General features: G+C 39.4%; 1 protein-coding gene across 1 annotated transcript in view; it reads right to left on the minus strand.

Annotated features, from left to right (window-relative positions):
- CTNNA3 (catenin alpha 3) overlaps positions 1-18654 on the minus strand; it is a 927714-nt gene that overhangs the window by 719851 nt on the left and 189209 nt on the right. Inside the window, exon 6 of the mRNA XM_032795284.1 lies at positions 7132-7395. Within this exon, the coding sequence (XP_032651175.1) occupies positions 7132-7395 (264 nt within the window). The remainder of the gene's footprint in view (positions 1-7131; positions 7396-18654) is intronic.

Genomic DNA, 18654 nt, shown 5'->3' on the forward strand with positions numbered 1-18654 from the left:
CTGGCTACTTATATAGGACCCCTAATCAGGTAAGCCCCACCCCCAGCTCAGGGCTCAGCCTCCCTCCCAGCACACGGCCCCTAGCAGCCTTCACACACACTCACTCACACACAAACTCCACAATACAATCCACAAACTACAAAAACCTGCTCCTCCAACAGAACTCCCACTGAAACTCCCCTGTTAGCAGGTCTGTTTGCTGGCTCCTGTGCCTAAGTATTCAAAGCATTTATTCAGCTAAGTGCAAATCTTCTATGGCTCTTCTAAGTATGGATAACAGTCAGCACCACCGTAGCCAAAAGATGACAAAAAGTCAAAAACAGAAACTAATCTCGTTGAGTGCTGCAGTTTCCTTATATTGTTTGTGCATGCAAATGTACAATCCCACAGAGGCCTCAAGAAGGCAAAGGTGTTTAAACTGGAGAAGTATTTCTGTATTTATGAAAAAAGGTAGTGTGATATAGTCAAGGGAGGTCTAGTTAATTCTTTGCAACATAGAGTTTATGACATGGCACTTCTGACAATACTGCTTCTATGCTACTTGATCATTTTCTTAATTATAATAAGTAATGTAAATATTTTTCAAACTTCAGTGCCTAAACCAAGGCACTTAAATAAAAGTGACCTGATTTTCAGGAGCAATAAGCACCCACGTCTCCTACTGTCTTAAGGGGAATGTTGGGTGCCCACTGTGACAAATAATACAATTGCATGCAATGTATTTAGGGACCATATTGTATTACACTGTGTGTGAATGGTTTATTTATGATTGTGTTCTACTCCATGCAGGAGGGGTTATCATAGCTCCCACAGGAATTACTCTGGGAGGTGATTGAAGTCAATCACTGAAACTAAACAGTTTCAGAGAGGTACCACCCCATGGAGTGGTTTGCAGATACTGGTTCCAGGTGTTTATCTGCCAACTGCAATCTCTCTCCTCCTATAACATCCTGATTCCTAAATGGGCTTCAGACCTGAGATGGCTGGACACAGAGAAAACATTGCTACTGCTGGCATTGCTACTTTCTCCAGTGCACTGACAGAGGCTAAGCTGCAGAATGGCCTGACAACTTGCTCACAGAGTAAACCAATAGAGCCAACTTCAAAGTATGGGGGAAACAGAAGGGATTCTTTCTCACAGCAGACCTCTTAAGTTCCGGTTATGTAACGATATCTAAATGATCGGATGATCCATATCATACATGAATGAATGGCTACAACATTCACTTATAAATCAAGAATTGAAATATTGGGATGCATCTGAAGAAGTGGGGGGTTTTACCCATGAAAACTTATGCCCAAATAAAGCTGTTAGTCTTTAAGGTGCCACTGGAATCCTTGTTGTTTTTGTGGATACAGACTAACACGGCTACCCCCTGATACTAAACAAAAGAAGTGACTCACTCAAAGGATTCTGGTTGTGGTTTTAATTCTTCCAATAATTTAATCAGATATGTATGCTTTCTTCAACAGTGTAGAGAAGCTCAAAACAACAGGCAATATTTCCCAGGTGTAAGACAAAAGATACATAATGGACTGTTTTTACCCTGATCAATTCAGAGTTAGTGGCAGGTAGAAGAGTCAACATAAACAAACCAGAACCTACAAAAGTAGACCAATTGAGCCACTACAGTACAGATTTGCTAATGTGCCTTGCCTGAATGTCTTTCTGCCACTGAATTAATACAGTGAGCAGTAAGCAAAACAAGTTTCAAAAGAAAATGAGTATTTAAATTGGATGGTTAGGTCCAAATTCTCTGCTTCATTGAGCTTCTGTTCTATCCAGAAGAAAGATTGGAGCAATGTGAAAGCTGGCTATAGCACCCTGAGGTTCTGAGCAAATTTGTGCCATTCTGAGCCCTGGTGTACATTCAAGCAGCCTTTGGGCTTCTCTCATTTTTGCCACCTAGGTGTGGTTTCTAAGATACTCCATGCCAGTTGCAGTGCACTCTGGACACACCCTATATGCTGAGGACAGGTGGTGGGTGATGAGGCTGGCTCAGGAAACAGACATAGTGGCTCTGCAACAGCTGTGAGCTCCCCTACAACCTGGTAATGCAAAGGCCCTGAGAAGGCATTGAAGAATCTGGCCCTGCATGTTCTTTTAATATCGTTTTCAACATGTAATTATTAGGGCTGTCAATTAATTGCCGTTATCTCATGCAATTAACTCAGAAAAATTAACCATGATTAATTGCACTTACAACAACAGAATACCAATTGAAATTTATTCAATATTTTTGGATGTTCTTCTACATTTTCAATATTAATTTTAATTACAACACAGAGTACAAAGTTCACAGTGCTCCCTTTATTTTTTTATTACAAATATTTAGACTGTAAAAATGATAAACAAAAGAAAGTATTTTTCAATTCACCTCATATTATTACTGAAGTGCAATCTCTTTAGAGTGAAAGTGTAACTTACAGATGCAGATTTTTTTTGGTTACATAACTGTACTCAAAAACAAAACAATGTAAACTTTAGAGCCTACAAGTCCACTCAGTCCTACTTATTCTGCCAATCACTAAGACAAACAAGTTTGTTGACATTGATGGGAGATACTGCTCCCTGCTTCTTACTTACAATGTCACCTGAAAGTGAGAATAAGCGTTTGCATGACACTCTTGTAGCTGGTGTTGCAAGGTATTTAAATGCCAGATATGCTAAACATTTGTATGCTCCTTCATGCTTCAGTCACCATCCCAGAGGACATGCTTCCATACAGATCCTCGTTAAAAAAATAATTTATCAATTAAATTTGTTACTGTACTCCTTGGAGGGATAATTGTATGTCTCCTGCTCTGTTTTATCCACATTCTGCATATATTTCACGTTATAGCAGTCCTGGATGATGACCCAGCACATGTTCGTTTTAAGAACACTTTCATAGCAGGTTTAACAAAATGCATCGGTACCAATGTGAGATTTCTAAAAATAGCTACAGCACTCGACCCAAGGTTTAAGAATCTGGAGTCCCATCCAAAATCTGAGAGGGATGAGGTGTGCAGCACGCTTTCAGAAGTCTTAAAAGAGAAACACTCTGATGTGGAAACTACAGAACCCGAATAACCAAAAAAGAAAATCAACCATCTGCTGGTGGCATCTGACTCAGATAATGAAAATGAACATATGTCAGTCCATACTGCTTTGGATCGTTATCGAGCAGAACCCGTCATCAGCATGTCCTCTGGAATGGTGGTTGACGCATGAAGGGATATATGAATTTTTAGTGCATCTGGCACATAAGTATCTGGCAACGTCAGCCACAACAGTGCCATGCAAATGCCTGTTCTCATTTTCAGGTGACATTGTAAATAAGAAGCAGGCAGCATTATGTCCTGCAAATTGTAACCAACCTTGTTTGTCTGAGTGATTGGCTGACCAAGATGTAGGCCTGAGTGGACTTGTAGACACTAATATTTTACATTGTTTTATTTTTAAATCCAGGGGGTTTTGTACATAATTCTACATTTGTAAGATCAATTTTCATGATAAAGAGATTGCACTAAAGTACTTGTATGAGCTGAATTGAAAAATACATGTTTTTGGTTTTTTACACTGCAAATATTTGTAATAAAAAATATAGAGTGAGCACTGTACACTATGTATTCTGTGTTGTAATTGAAATTAATATACTTGAAAATTTAGTAAATATCCAAACATATTTAAAATAAGTGGTATTCTATTGTTAACAGCACAATTCAATCATTTTTATCGATTTTTTAAATCACTTGACAACCCTAGCAATTATTAAGAATTAAATGTTATTAGTCTATGTTTAATTATGAATGTCATAGGAATTCTATGGTGTTTATTGTGGAATTCTTGATATACAAGAATTTAGGAGGTAAAATGTTCTAATTCTACCTGTGTTTTGCTCAACTAAATCTCTGTTTACTTTCAGACTGCCAGTTGCATGTAAGGGTGAAAGATATTGCAAAACTCTTGGATAATACTTGTTGCATAAACTCCTTGATACATTTCCACATGATAAAATTTAATGAGGTTTGCCTTCCGACAGATTATTTACTACATCAATTTGTTTCACAGCCCTGTATTTGCAAGAGCAGGACAGAGCAAAGGTTACTTTGGGTTCTTACCATACTCAACGTTATGTAAATAAAGCGCAACCCTTAAATTTGTAAAATCATTAAAATGGCAAATTCTCAATGTATTTTGCTTTATCTAGCTCATACAGCCTCAGCTCCCATTTGTGGTCAGTAAAAAAAAAAAATACAAGTAAATGAAAAAAATATATTTAACAGTAGTTTGAGCTTCTATATTCTTATATTTCTAACTAAAAATAAATTCAACAAAAAGGAGCATTTCTGATCTTGTAACAATTACCATTGTTCTCTAGGTTTTAAAAAGCAACAAATGTAGCAACAGTAAACAGTAAAACTGAAACATGATATGGATTTCACAGTCAATAGAGATTGTGTGATGTCATATACATATTTGCATATACAACCTGTCTTCACTAGAGAATTTTAGGGGGGAAAAAACATTACCATCAGTGATATAACACTGGTTTTGCTGAATCAGTGTTAGCAACATTGGGAGCCCAGTTTAGGCAAACTGGTAATTCCCAGTATTTTTAGCACTAAATCACTTATGCCTGCTGAAGAAGAGATTAATTTAGCATGGTCCAGCCAAATAAGTCCTGTCTACATTAGGACTTTCACCAGTATTAGCAGCTCAACTAAGATTACAGCTACACGATGAGCTAGGGGTGTAATTCATAGACTCATAGGTCAGAAGGGACCAATATGATCATCTAGTCTGACCTCCTGCACAAGGCAGGCCTCAAAACCCTACCCATACACATTTATAACAACCCCTAACCCATGACTGAGTTATTGAAATCCTCAAAATTGTGATTTGAAGACCTCAAGCTGCAGAGAATCCACCAGCAAGCGACCCATGCCCCACGCTGCAGAGGAAGGCGAAAAACCTCCAGGGCCTCTGCCAATCCGCCCTGGAGGAAAATTCCTTCCCGACCCCAAATATGGCGATCAGCTAAACCCTGAGCATGTGGGCAAGACTCACCAGCCAGCACCCAAGAAAGAATTCTCTGCAGTAACTCAGTTCCCATCCCATCCAACATCCCCTCACAGACCATTGAGCAGACTTATCTGCCGATAATCCAAAATCAATTGCCCAAATTAAACTATCCCATCATAACATCCCCTCCATATACTTATCAAGCTTAGTCTTAAAGCCAGATAAGTCTTTTGCCCCCACTACTTCCCTCGGAAGGCTGTTCCAGAACTTCACTCCCCTAATGGTTAGAAACCTTCGTCTAATTTCAAGTCTAAACTTCCTAATATCCAGTTTGTACCCATTCGTCCTTGTGCCTACATTAGTACTAAACTTAAATAATTCCTCTCCCTCCCTAACGTTAATCCCCCTGATATATTTATATAGAGCAAGCATATCCCCCCGGAGCCTTCTTTTGGCCAGGCTAAACAAGCCAAGCTCTTTGAGTCTCCTTTCATAAGGCAGATTTTCCATTCCTCGGATCATCCTAGTAGCCCGTCTCTGAACCTGTTCCAGTTTGAATTCATCCTCCATTGCTCATATATGCATCCTCGTGTTAGTTCAATGAGAACTCCCCCAGGTATGTGTATACGAGCAGGGGAATCACATCACTAGTTGATAGTATAGATTTAGCTTAATAGTAATACTGGTGAGAATATTTTTTAAAATTTCCCCAGTACAGAAAAGACTAAAGGGAGAGCAATTACTTCCAACACATACTGCGTGGTTCAGTGGCATCTAGTGATATTACTAATCAGATCATTCTGCGGCCTCTACCATTAAAGCCATTCTCTTATATTATGCAGCATCTCTCTAATGCAGCTCACTGGACCAGCAGAACTCAGACATACAGTGGTGCTGGGATACTTCAGTGTTAGACAGGAAGGGTCTGTAACCCATTCAGAAGTCATCCCTATCTCCTGATAACAAAATAACACAGAACAGTGTTCTTGTCATTCTGGCTGCAGAATTAGAGCCAAACTGTGCAAGTTGGAGCATTCCTGTTAACATTATGGGAATTGAGGGCACCTTGCAGGATCAAGCTCATAATGCAGAGCTAGTGACTCTTTACTAGAGAGAAAAAGTGTGCAGAGGGTAAATTCAAGCACCAGAAGGAATACTAACAACATTACTTCTATTATACCTCAAAGTGCTTTACAAAGGAAGTCAGTATCATCACGCCCCATTTAGGTATACTGAGGCACAAAGAGGAGAAGGGACTTGTCCAACATCAATCAGTAGACCAGTGGCAGAGCCGGAACTAGAAATCTGGTCTCCTAATGTCAAATAGATCAGGTCAGAGTCACACATGCAAAGGGGAAACCTCATTCAGATGATTAAGACTTGTTTGGGAGAAGAGAAAGATGCGACTTTCCTCAAATATATTCTTAACTGCTGAAAACAGAAACACAATTTTTGTCTAAACATATGAATCATGTGTCTGTTTATTAAACAGTTTGCAGCGTCGTTGTAGCTGTGTTGGTCCCAGGATGATCTCTGTGTGGCTCAAAAGCATGTCTCTTTCACCAACGGAAGTTGGTCCAATAAAAAATATTAATTTAACGACTTTGTCACTGGTTGTCACATAAATGACAATGACAGAAAAAGAGCATAATTCAAATCCTAAACTTCAATTATGTGAATCATATGTGATGGCATTAGGACAGAATCTTTTATTCCAACACACTGGTTAAAATCCAGCTCAGGCCAGTGATAACCAAAATTGTTTTTACCTGATAACTGGTTAGTGGCATTTATAAAATGAGCTTATTCCAGTTTCTGTCCTGTGTGTGTCCACCCCTTCCATCAGCAACTCAACAAGAACTAATTAGCACCCTTTTTGGCAGTGTTCGAGAATCGGGAAACTAAACAGGCTTGGAAACCTAACTACCACCTTATCTGTGGGAAGTGGTCCCACCAAGGTCAGGGCTGATGCACCTTATGGGAAAGTTTGCATTAATATTGTCCACACTGAATAAACAGAACTTCAGTTACTAATGCTTCAAATGTCACTTTAGCAAGCACTACCTTCATTTAAAATAAATTAATTCATTCTCCAGTTGGTACATGTTTACATATATACCTACCTCAAGCTCATCAAGTGCACTTCCTAGCATAGCTGAATGAGACGTAGGATGAACCTTTTGATTTCTAATTCCTTGAGAAGCATTAGAAATGACATTGAGAGCGCTCTGTATTTCATTGCAAATTGAGTCCTTGCTGGCTATAAGGGATGCAACATCTGAATGTTCCAAACAAGCTGAACAAATTGAATGTAGAAGAGACGAATTTTCCTTCAGAGAAGCACGTGCTGCTGCAATTTCATCTCGTTGATTGCTAGATTTCAAATCCTGCCAGGAAAAGAAGAGTTTTTAAAGCACACTAAAATTGACAAGTAATGTAGAACCAAATTATACCATTCTGTACTACATTTTCTAAAGGAAACAGTGACTTAAATTTCACCAAAGATTGATTTACTATAACTTTCTTTTGTAGCACTTTTATTACTTATTTTTAAAATAAGATGAAATTTAGATGAAAGCACAAATTAAACTGAGGGAAAGAGGAGGAACAGGAAAAAAAAAATCAGGATTTTTAGAATAGTTGAAGCCCCTGCTTCCAGCCTCGGTTCCTTCAAACTTTGGGCAGAAGAGTGAAGTGAAAGACACAAGAATGAGTGGGAAAATTAGAAGGAAGTTGCTGACTGCCTGAAAGTCAATTGAAATCAATAAGGACCTGTCACAGGGAGGCTGGCCCCATAAACTGAAGGAGGTCCAATGTCCCTATGCCAGAACAAGTGCTCCCAGTTGGTCTAATTTAGGGGACGGGGCTGCACCTGGAGCTATAAGGGGTCAAAGAGTGACCGAATGAGAGACAAAGCCACAGAACACAAAAGAAGCAGGACCCTCAGACTCCCCGGGGAGGGGAGGCAGCAAAAATCTGAGATGTAAAAGGAGAGTTGAGGAACAGTTTAAGTCTGGACAATAAAACTGCCTAAAAAAGACTGTGGGGGCAGCAGTGAGTCCTTGACAAGCTGAGGAGAAGCCCTGCCTAGTGATAGAGCCCTTCCACTGGCATTGCATCTAAATGTATTATATAAAAAAAAAAATGCAGTAGCCATTTCTTTCCCCATCAGCTGATGGCTGGAAAATAGCACTTTCAGTATTGAATAAACAGAGCCTATATTTTTGTGGAGGCCTGGGGGACCACCAAACCAGATCTTCCTCAGGATAATTTGGAAGACTCAGGGGCAAAGCAACACAGAGGAAGCCTTAAACAGAAGCAGATCACTGCATCCCTCATTGATCATTTACTTAGGATAAATTGAACTATTGTGTAATATGTCTTTTTAATCATCAGTAAGCCATTGTATAAATGAAATCCCACATTACAGAGCTGGGTTCTTTCATACAACATAATCCCACCCTAGCATTCATCTGCACCTTGTTGTGTCTTAGCAAGGTGTCTGGTGACTATACAGCCAAGAATATTATTTTATTTATATATATATAAAACAAGCTTTATGAAAAGGATTGGAAAGCAAAGGCTCTGACTCTGTAGGTATCCAATAAAGTTACTAAGGACTTGTCTACACTTACTGGGGAATCAACAAGCGACAATCGATGCATCGGCAGTTGATTTAGCGGGTCTAGTGAAGATCCACTAAATCAACTGCAGATCGCTGTCCCATCGATTCCTGTACTCCACTAGATCAAGAAGAGTAAGGGGAATCAACGAGAGAGCATCTCCCATCAACATCGCGTAGTGTGGACCCCATAGTAAGTAGGTCTAAGCAACATCAATTTGAGTTACACTATTCACGTAACTCAAATTGCATAGCTTAGATCAAATTTCCCCTGTAGTGTAGACAAGGCCTAAATTCAAATAGTTCATTATTTTACCTTTCCCTATAACCACATGCCCAAAACTGTATGTGTGGTAATATTGCCTCCCAGTCCCAGACCTGAACTTTAGCGTCCACAATCTGGTCCTGTCCCAAACCTGGACTTTTGCGTCCAAAATCTGGGGGCTTACCTTGACCTCCCCAAATCACACAGCGGGATATTTGCCTGCCCCACCAGGTCCGATTTATAGGCCGATCCTCCCCTTTTCCTTGGTGTCCCGAAACCCTTCTTGGAACCCCCAAGACCCAGAGCGCCTGGGTCTCTTTCTCCCTTGCCTCTCCCGCTTCCCCCCCTTTTCTGGGTTAGCGGTGTGCAAGTGCTACGCTTCATCTCCTGAAACAAAACCGTGAGAAGCGAATCTAGCTTCCCCGAGGCTAGGATATGTTACCCTAGTACAGCTCACACAAGAAATTCCCCCCTCCCCCTTTCTCCTTAGCCTTTCCGCCCTGGAAAGTCACGGAAGGCGGAGAACGAGAGTTTGGGCTTTTCCTCCCCCTCTGGCCTCACTAGGAAAGAAATCCACCGTTCTAAAAGAGTCAAAAGAAAGAAGAAAAAGTAAACAATAATCTTTCATTAAGAACTCAATACAGGCTCTTGCTTATTAAGCCAAATATGAGAAAAGGTTCTGATTTAAAAGATAGCCATTTAAACCAGTCCAACCAAGTGCCACATGACATGTAATACAACCCAAAGCTCCTCTTAGCGAATTCTTTGGGGTTCCTTTGTACTCACAGATGTGTAGGAGACACTTGGAGATAAGATGCAGTTAGGAGGAAGCTTGTTAACTCACAGCCGAGAAAACAACAAAAGACACAGCCATCCACATCTATTCGTACAACCCAAAGCTCCTCATAGCCGAATTGCTTTGGGGTTCCTTTGTACTCACAGACTTTTGGTATAATATTTGAAATAAGAAGGAGTTAGGAGGAAACCTTGTTTACTCACAGCCGAGAAAACAAAAAAGACCCTGAGTATACAAATTCCCGCCCCTGACTTTAAACAATCCAGTTCTCTGATTGGTCCTCTGGTCAGGTGTTTGGTTACCCTTTCCAGGTAAAAGAAACTTAACCTTTACCTTACCTATCTATTTATGACAGTATGTCATTACAGAATTCTCCTGATTTATGCTATGTGCAGAGGGTCAGAGAGCCTGGAGTAATGTTAAGTCAATCCAATCCAACACTCCAGTTAGCTGGATTTTTACTACTCCTAAGTATTTCTCACTTTGGATTAATTGAATCATGCTCTTGTATCAAGCCAAATCCTTAAGGCCTTCTCATGGCAAATTTCGAGATTTGTGCCTCAGTAAGGACTCCAGGATTTAAGTAGGTATGACTAGTGAAATCAACAACCATAAAAAGGCAATCATGCTTAACAATAAGCTCAACCCTTGGCATGTTATATAAATACATATAGCCCATCTCAAATCCAGTGAGCAGGCAACTTATATTTGACTCAGGGGCAGTATACCAGCTCTCTGAGGAAGCTTCAGCTTCTGGAACTAAACATCCAAGAACATGAAGCTCTAGGGGTAGCACAGATATTTTTAGGGTTTTATAGTGAGCTGTGTTATCACTGCCACCTATATGCAGGTTTATTCAGAAATGCTCAAAGTTTCTAAATATTCACCTATTCCACAATTAAATTCTTTGATCTTCAGTTATAGCCTCTATCAACCTGTTCCATATCCCAATTATTCTCTGAACTAAAAATCTCTTCTCAATATCCACTCTCCACATATGGGATCCATGCAACGACCTGGGCATTGCAACGCTCAGTGTTGTGGCACCTAGAAAATCTCAGGACTAACACTGATCCACAAAGCCTGAGTTAGGTGCGTAGGCTCCTGATACAATGAAAAAGGAGAGACCGGTACATAAGAATGCAGTCCATACATTCAGCACACTAGGACTGAAAGCCTAAGCTAGCCAACAGGAAATGCTGACCAGAATGGCATGTTGTAAACCCTATTCCTCTCTCAGATAAAGATACCTAAGTCTGGGTTACATGAAAGCACCTTGCTTTGCTAGTGATCCACAAACTGCGGGAAATCAGTGTGCAACAAACCAACTGGGGGACCTTCCTTAAACCTTTACCCTATTGGATAAGGTACTCACCCAGAATGTGGGAGACCCCAATTCAAGTCCCCTCGAAGGATCTGAAGAGGGATCTGCTACCTCTCAGGTGAGTACCCTAAACACTAGACTATTGAGTCATTCTAACTCTTTCTCTGGCCCAATTAATTTTTAAGTATCCCATTGTTTAATTAAAGTGGAATAATTTCAATAGAAGAGATTGAGGGAGTCCCATGTTAGACTATTCCATAGCCTAGTGGCCATGGAACTCACCTGAGAGGTGGCAGATCCCCATTCAAATCCCTTCTCCCCTGGAAGAGAGGGGGACCTGAAATGGGGGTTTCCCACATTCTGACTGAGCATAAAGGTTATAAGAGAGAACCTCCTCCCTCTGATGATTTTGTGTGAACTTTCCTGAGTGGTTCAATTCAGTAGACATGCTCAGGGGCCACCTACTGGAATCAACCCCATACACACACACAGCTTAGGCCGCCAAACGTGAATTTCTCTGAGGCTTAGGCATCCAGACACCTATCATGAGGCATGCTCAGGAAGGAGATATGTCCCTGTGCACCTCCCAGAAGCTGAGGGAGTTCAGGCACCTACAGGTTAGGATGCAGACGAGTGAGAGTTTTATGGATCATGGTGATACCTAAACACAGGACTTAAGTGCCCCCAAAATGGGACATAGGCTCCAAAGTACTTTTGTTGATTCATACCCTAAGTCTCCTTATGTTTAGTCCTTGCCCATAAATTTTACTAAGGTAAACAAAGTTCATTCACAGATTGCTGTGTGGTTGCCACATAAATATATTTGTATGTTACTTCTGAATGTTCTCCTCTTTTTGAACTTAGCTATATATAGCTTCTTCAGCCTTTTCCACATGTCACCCCCAAAATAAAGTTAGAGTCTAAGATTTTAATTTCCTTTATGGAGCAAATTCAATGTCTTCATAACATTTCAGATGAAGTATTTTCTAATTCAGTCATTGTCTCTGAGTTAAATGCAGTTGCCTTAGTTATGTATCTTAGAACATCATTTGCTTTTTTACATAATGCATACACTGTGACTCCATCACCACTGACTTTTTCCTTTATGTCCCTTTCTTAATTTTTTCCTGCAGCTGTACTCTATTAAATATATATTCTCTTTCATTAGGTCTATATGCATGCTTGAGACACAGAATACCCTTTGTCATTTGCCCACTTCCCTAATTATTATAATATGCTGTTTCCTCAGGAAGTATTCACTTGCTTCCTATCTTAATATTATCAATTACTTTTTATCACTCTAAAACTTTAATAATCTTTAAGACCATTTGGAGGACACAACACAGAACCTCCCTCTAGTCACTTGGTAACACTGGATATAATACTCTGCGCCTACATATTTTACCTTTCATTATTATTTTTGTTACAGTAGCACCTAGGGATTCCAGCTGAGACCAGTACACTATACAAAAACAATATGAGAGACAGTTCTTACTCCAAGGTAGATTTTTAAAGGTATTTAGGCATCTAAAGATGGAGATTGGCTCTTCTGAAAGTCCCATTAGGTGTCTATCTCCATCTTTAGATGCCAAAATACCTTTAAAAATCTGGCTCTTACAGTGTAAGCAGATAAGACAGACAAAGCTGGGAAGGGAAACAGGGCCACAGAGACAGAACCGACTTGTCCAAGCAGATCAGAGGCATAACTGGGACTAGAACTCAGGTCTTGTCTCTCCCAGTCAAATATTTTATCCACTGGATCAAGCTGACCCCACCCTCTAAAAAGTATGGGAGTTTCCAGATGTAGAACACTCAACGTGATTATTAGAGAGGGGAAAAGTGAATAGAGAGATAAATCCAGAATTTGCAATTTAAAAAATAATATTGCTTTACACTGGTATTTTTTTAACCCACAGTTTAAAATTATATTAATAGTTAGTTTTCCCTTCTTGACCAATATATGCTGGTTAGCGCTCATGCACGTGCACACACACACACTCATTAAGCACCAACTATATTAAGCACAAATATGGTTACAATGACATAGCCTAAACTGACCTATACCATAATCCTATTCACTTATGTTAAGTAACCCATGACACCTTACATTTATGGAAGTAAACATTTGGCATATGCAGACAGGAAACTTGTCAAAATCAAGATACTTTCATTTCATGTCTTAGTACAACCTAGGGAAGTACCTTCTTGGAACGCTAATATGAACAGAACAAGAAGTTAAGGAACTGGACCAAACTGATGGGTTGGATTTTAGTGACATGTACAGAGATGTTTAACTTGTAAAATCATCATATAAATAAAGTAATATTTGCAAATTAATTTGGATACTGTTTTAAAAGTTAACATTTTGAATAGCTTATTCCAAAGTCACCTGCAACTATCTTTAAAGCATCACCAAATACTCACATTTCTCTGAACTAGGCAAGACCAGATTACAATATGACCTATAGGGTTTGGAAGATAGAGCCTCTCAATTAAAATAAAAAAAACATTACAAAACCTGCCTGTTCCTTGTCAGCATCCCACTCCTAAACTTTTTCAGGTTTCAGGGGACGTTTGCTGCTCTACTTTTGGAAAACAATGTTTTTGCATACTTAAGACTTAACTTACCTCTCCTCTCTCCCAAGCTCTTTATTGACTTCAGGAAGAAGGTGCAGATATTATACACAAGTACCAACCACACATTTAAACCCATCCAATATACAGAAGCAACATCCACACAAACAGTTTTAAAAGTGTGAGAAACAATGTTCAAACAAAGATATGGCTATAACATCGTTTGCTTTCACAAATGGACTATGACTGTGATACTAAAAACAAATCCACTTAAGTAAATCCTTAGTCCTATGAAGAATCCCAATGAAGTCAAACAAAACTGTAGCAGATCTGTTTGCACTAAGAGGACCAATAACCCAACTATATTCAGAAAGTAGAGGTAGGACCAAATCTTCAAAGGCAGTTAGGCACCTAAAAAGGCAGGTAGGTACTTAGGAAGGACTCTCAGACACAGCTTAGACACTTAAATCCCTTTGATTTCACTTGCTGATACAATTTTAATAATCCCAATAAGCACTTTAGGTGCCTCTTTAGGTACCTAAAACATCTTTAAAAAATCCATCCCTATCCCTATTTCCTGAATACTGTTTCTGTCTGTAGTACTGTTTCTATGTTGCTATTTTTTTAAAAGCTTTCCTATCCATACTGGTCAGTGAAACAGTGTTAAACTCATGCAAAGCAGAATTGCATTAGGAAACTCTACTTAGTAGTTTTTGGGTGAGCCCTGCTTGGCAACACAGCATTCCTGCTGCTAGTATGGACAGGGCAACAGGGGGTTGGGTAGAGGAAGTGAGAGAGATTCCTTGGTTTAAAAACAGTTAAAAAATACCGTTTGAAGCCTTTACAAAATGAAGAGCAAAAATATTTAGGCTATCAAACAGGATTTTCTCACTTCATTATTTTCCTCTCTTTTTTGACAGAAGAAGAGAGCTTCTGGACTTCATTGTCACTGTATGAAAATAGAAGAGCATTTCCTGTGTCGTGAAGCTAATGCTTTTATCATAGAGACTAGCTGTCTTCTCCAATGGTGTTGTATGGCAGGAAGCTAGAATTTTAAAATTTAAAACAACAAGGAGGGGCGCTCCTGCTTTCTCCACATCTGACTAAGTGGGAGTGAAATAGTTAGCTCACAGAAATCTTGCTGTATCTTTTCAGATTTTAAAAGCAGTTTAAAAACATAGTTGAAAGTTAGTAATCAGGCATCTTAAAGACTACTTTGGTAAACCTCCAAGTATTTCTTTTCATTTAATTTATCTCCCACTAAGATAGAAAAATGCAGAATATTAAATATTCTGGAAGTTTAATTAAGTCAATTATCAGATTAGGATATAAAAGGAAATTAGGATGCCACATCTGGATTTTTATCCATAGCAAATGCATCAAAGCAGTGAAACATCACTGGTGCTCAAACTGAGCCAGCTTGCAGCAAAATTCTCACCCTCTCAAGGCTTGTCTTCACTAGAGGAAGCGGGGAAAGTATTTTAAATGTGTATAGTCAGCTAATTTATGTTAATTAAAATGTGTTAAAAGGCAAATGTAGTTTTAACACTCATTAGCCAGGGTGAAATGAGGGTTCGTGTTAACCAGCTTATACGGGTTAGAACTACAACTTGCATTTTGTACAATAGAATGTGAACACACACTAGTTAACATGTTACCTAACATATGTTAAAAACACGTCTTTTTTCCTACTGTAGACACACTGTCACATACCAACACAGTTAGAGAGGGAGCAGGTGTATCCCAGGGAATTACAAATCCCCTGCTTCACCCAGCAGAAGAAAGGTCCTTAAACTCAAAAACCTACTGTGACCTTGAGCAGCTGCAGAAGAAATTGTCACTGGTTAAGATCAGGAGCAAAGGAAAGAGCTCTGAAGCAACATGGGATGGAGGAAGGGAGGGAGGAAGACTGAGATACACAGGAAAACTAGATGAATTCATCAAAAGGAAGAAAAGCAGAATAAAGGGGGAGGCAGTGAGATCTAGTAGAGAAGCACTGGACTTGGACTCAAAAGACGTGGGCTCTAGTCTCAGTTCTGCTATTACTTGTTGGTGACTTTGGGAAAGTCACTTCACCTCTCTGTAACTTATTTTCCCATCTGTAAAAGGTGGATGAAAGTGCTTTCAAATCTAGTTATAAAACATGCTATATAAAAGCTAGATATTCATAAGAACACAATTTTCTCTTTTAAGATGGAGTGAGGGAAAAATAGCAAGAACAAGAGGAAGGAATAATAAAAATAATGATACTCAGATACAACTGTTAGGAGCCTTAGACAGATAGATTAAACAAGGCTCCAACTCCTTTTATATTCTGATTGGAACTAACTGACTAGCTGCTTTTAAGACTCATCAATAATTCATTATTAATGTGCACCCACATGCAGCTCCTGATACCAGGATGATCTACATCCTTATCCAGGGTCCTAGAGCCTCCAATCCTTTTATACCCTTCCCTAACTAATGCACTGCCCAGGGCTTCCTTTTTAACATCTTAGCACAATCCATGCACAACGTAATGCCCAAATTTCCCCATTGCTTCAGTAAGACATTTCTAAGTTTTCTAAAAGGCAGGGCATTTTATGACATTATATTGTTAACCCTATCTACTTTTGTCAACATTTCAGTGTTTAATTCTTAACTCGGTTTGGATTTCTGGAACACTGAAGGGCTGTAGTAGCCAACTGCTCAGAATCTGTAGTCAGCTCTGCATTTGGACCTTTTAGTGTTAAGTTTACATATTAGAGAGACTAGGAGGTAATATATTTTATTGCACCAACTTCTATTGATGAGAGAGAGAAGCTGTCAAGATTACACAGAGCTCTTCTTCAGGTCTGGGAAATGTACTCAGAGCATCACAGCTAAATACAAGGTGGAACAGATTATTTGGCAAAAGTAGTTAACACATATTTCAAAGGGGATCGTTCAAGGTAAAGTGACCCTTGAATGCCTCTCCATTCATAAGAGGGGGAAAAAGCTGGAACGGTAGGGTTTAGTGGGTTATAGATTGTTGTAATAAGCCATAAATCCAGTGTCTGTTCAGTCCATGTCTCTCTCCAACAAAAGTTAGGACAATAAAAGATGTTACTCACCCACCTTGTCTCTCTGATATCCTCGGACCAACAGCTACAACACTGCATACAAGCTGACCTGTGTAATTTAAACACCACGTTATCTTTTAAGCCAAATATAGCATTTGTTTCGGTATAAAAAGAGAATCCAGTCTTCATTGTCAGGAATCACTGGTCTATTAATCATTAACATGTCAGAACTGTCAAGTTAATGTCCACCATTGAAAGTAAAGAGGTCTGAACTTGACATAATCGTGTGGTGATCAAGACTGTTTAGAATCCAATGTAAGACTAAATATGAACAACCAATCATGGCAACAGATTGACAGAAATGGGAACACTTGTGTGTGCACCTCACAGAGTTATGGAAAGCAAAGCTGCAGCAGTCACAGTAGAACTTGGAAGTATATGATTGGTCCTTGAAAAAATGAATGAGAAATGGCAACACTTACAGAAACACCAGCAGGATAGGTGCCAGAAGAGGAAGCTTTTAACACCAAGAATTATTTTAAAGCTTTTACAATAATTTATTATTTCTTATGATCTAATCATCCTTCTGAGATCCATGCAGAATCTCTGTGGCACTGTCTCCCCACATAGCATCTTGTGGAAGGTATTTCTAGGCACACCAAACAACAACGGTAAATACTCTTGTTCCCTATTGAACTGGAGATCTGAGAGTGGGAGGGGCTCGCTGAGAAGGGGTTTACTTGGTGCACACTGTTCCCTCCTTCTCCCTTTAGCTCCTTGAGACTTCCCTGTAGCCCCACTTCACCAAAAGATCCCTTCTTTAAAGAGCAGAGTCAGTCACCAAAGAATAGCAGGGGACCATAAGACAGTACAGATCAGACCTGAGGACTCCATGAAGATGGCCTGTTAATATAGCACTTTGTAGCCTCTTTGGTGGAAGTAGGAGGTTTGGCCTCCATAGCAGAAGGAGGGAAAACTTCACCCCTACACCTCCTGAGGGAAGAATTTGGAAGAAACTCCAGTGATGGCAGTTAAAATAACTTTTTTTAACTGTTTCACTGGTATCACTTCAGCAGAAGCAACCAGCTAATGTGTTAATCCAGTATGGATGGATTCACTTAAACAGATGTTCAAAAGCACATTTTAAGATACAAAAACTTAAGAACTCTATCACATAATTCATTTTTTAAAGGAGGGGAAGAAAGATGACAGAGTGGATAATCTCTGTGAGGAGATGGGGAATAGAAAGAACAGGTGGGGGAACTGGAAAATCTCAAGGGTTAAGATACAGAAAGATTGTGAGGAATGGATGTTTGTTGGATATGAAGGATCTTAAAGAGATAGAGAATTTTTTCACAGATCAGAAGCCAAACTTCCTCTAAAACCTCTAGAACTTCTGTGAATTTTATTGATCTAAATCCAGAGACAGTAGCCATTACATTTGTCCCGTCTAGGCACAGACCTGGCACCACAGACACAGGAAACCTGGTTCAAATCCAGTTAATTTCATCCATGAAATGAATTAAAAAAACACAACAAGAAATGTCTGCCTTTGTTTCTGAGCTGGATTTATCAAATCGTCAATCAAATCCACTGGACAGGAGCGTGTGGACTTTGCAGAGGAGAGGGGAAAGCTCTATTTTTGGTGCTTCTACAGCAACTTCAAAGACCCAGTCTCTTCAGTGGCCAAACACTATTGATAAATTTCCTGTGGACTTTAACCTCATGGATAGATTTGTTTATATTTCTAAATTATTGCATTAACCTTCTGTTGTGATTCTATTTTTGATAGAAATGGACCAAAATAAAAACAACATCCAGGCTCCTCTGAACTTTGGGCTTGTGTGTACCTATATTTCGATTCAAATATTGCAAGTGACCTCCAAAATTATATTGAGCCAAAACCAGATCACAGATCCAAACAATCCCAAAGTTTAAGGTGTTCTAAATCAGGATCCTGAGCCAAAAGATTTGATCTCTAATTTATTATTAAAGATTCACCATATCTTTTCTCACTGAGTCCA

The sequence above is a fragment of the Chelonoidis abingdonii genome, chromosome 15 (assembly GCF_003597395.2).
Source record: "Chelonoidis abingdonii isolate Lonesome George chromosome 15, CheloAbing_2.0, whole genome shotgun sequence".
NCBI classification, from domain to species: domain Eukaryota; kingdom Metazoa; phylum Chordata; order Testudines; family Testudinidae; genus Chelonoidis; species Chelonoidis abingdonii.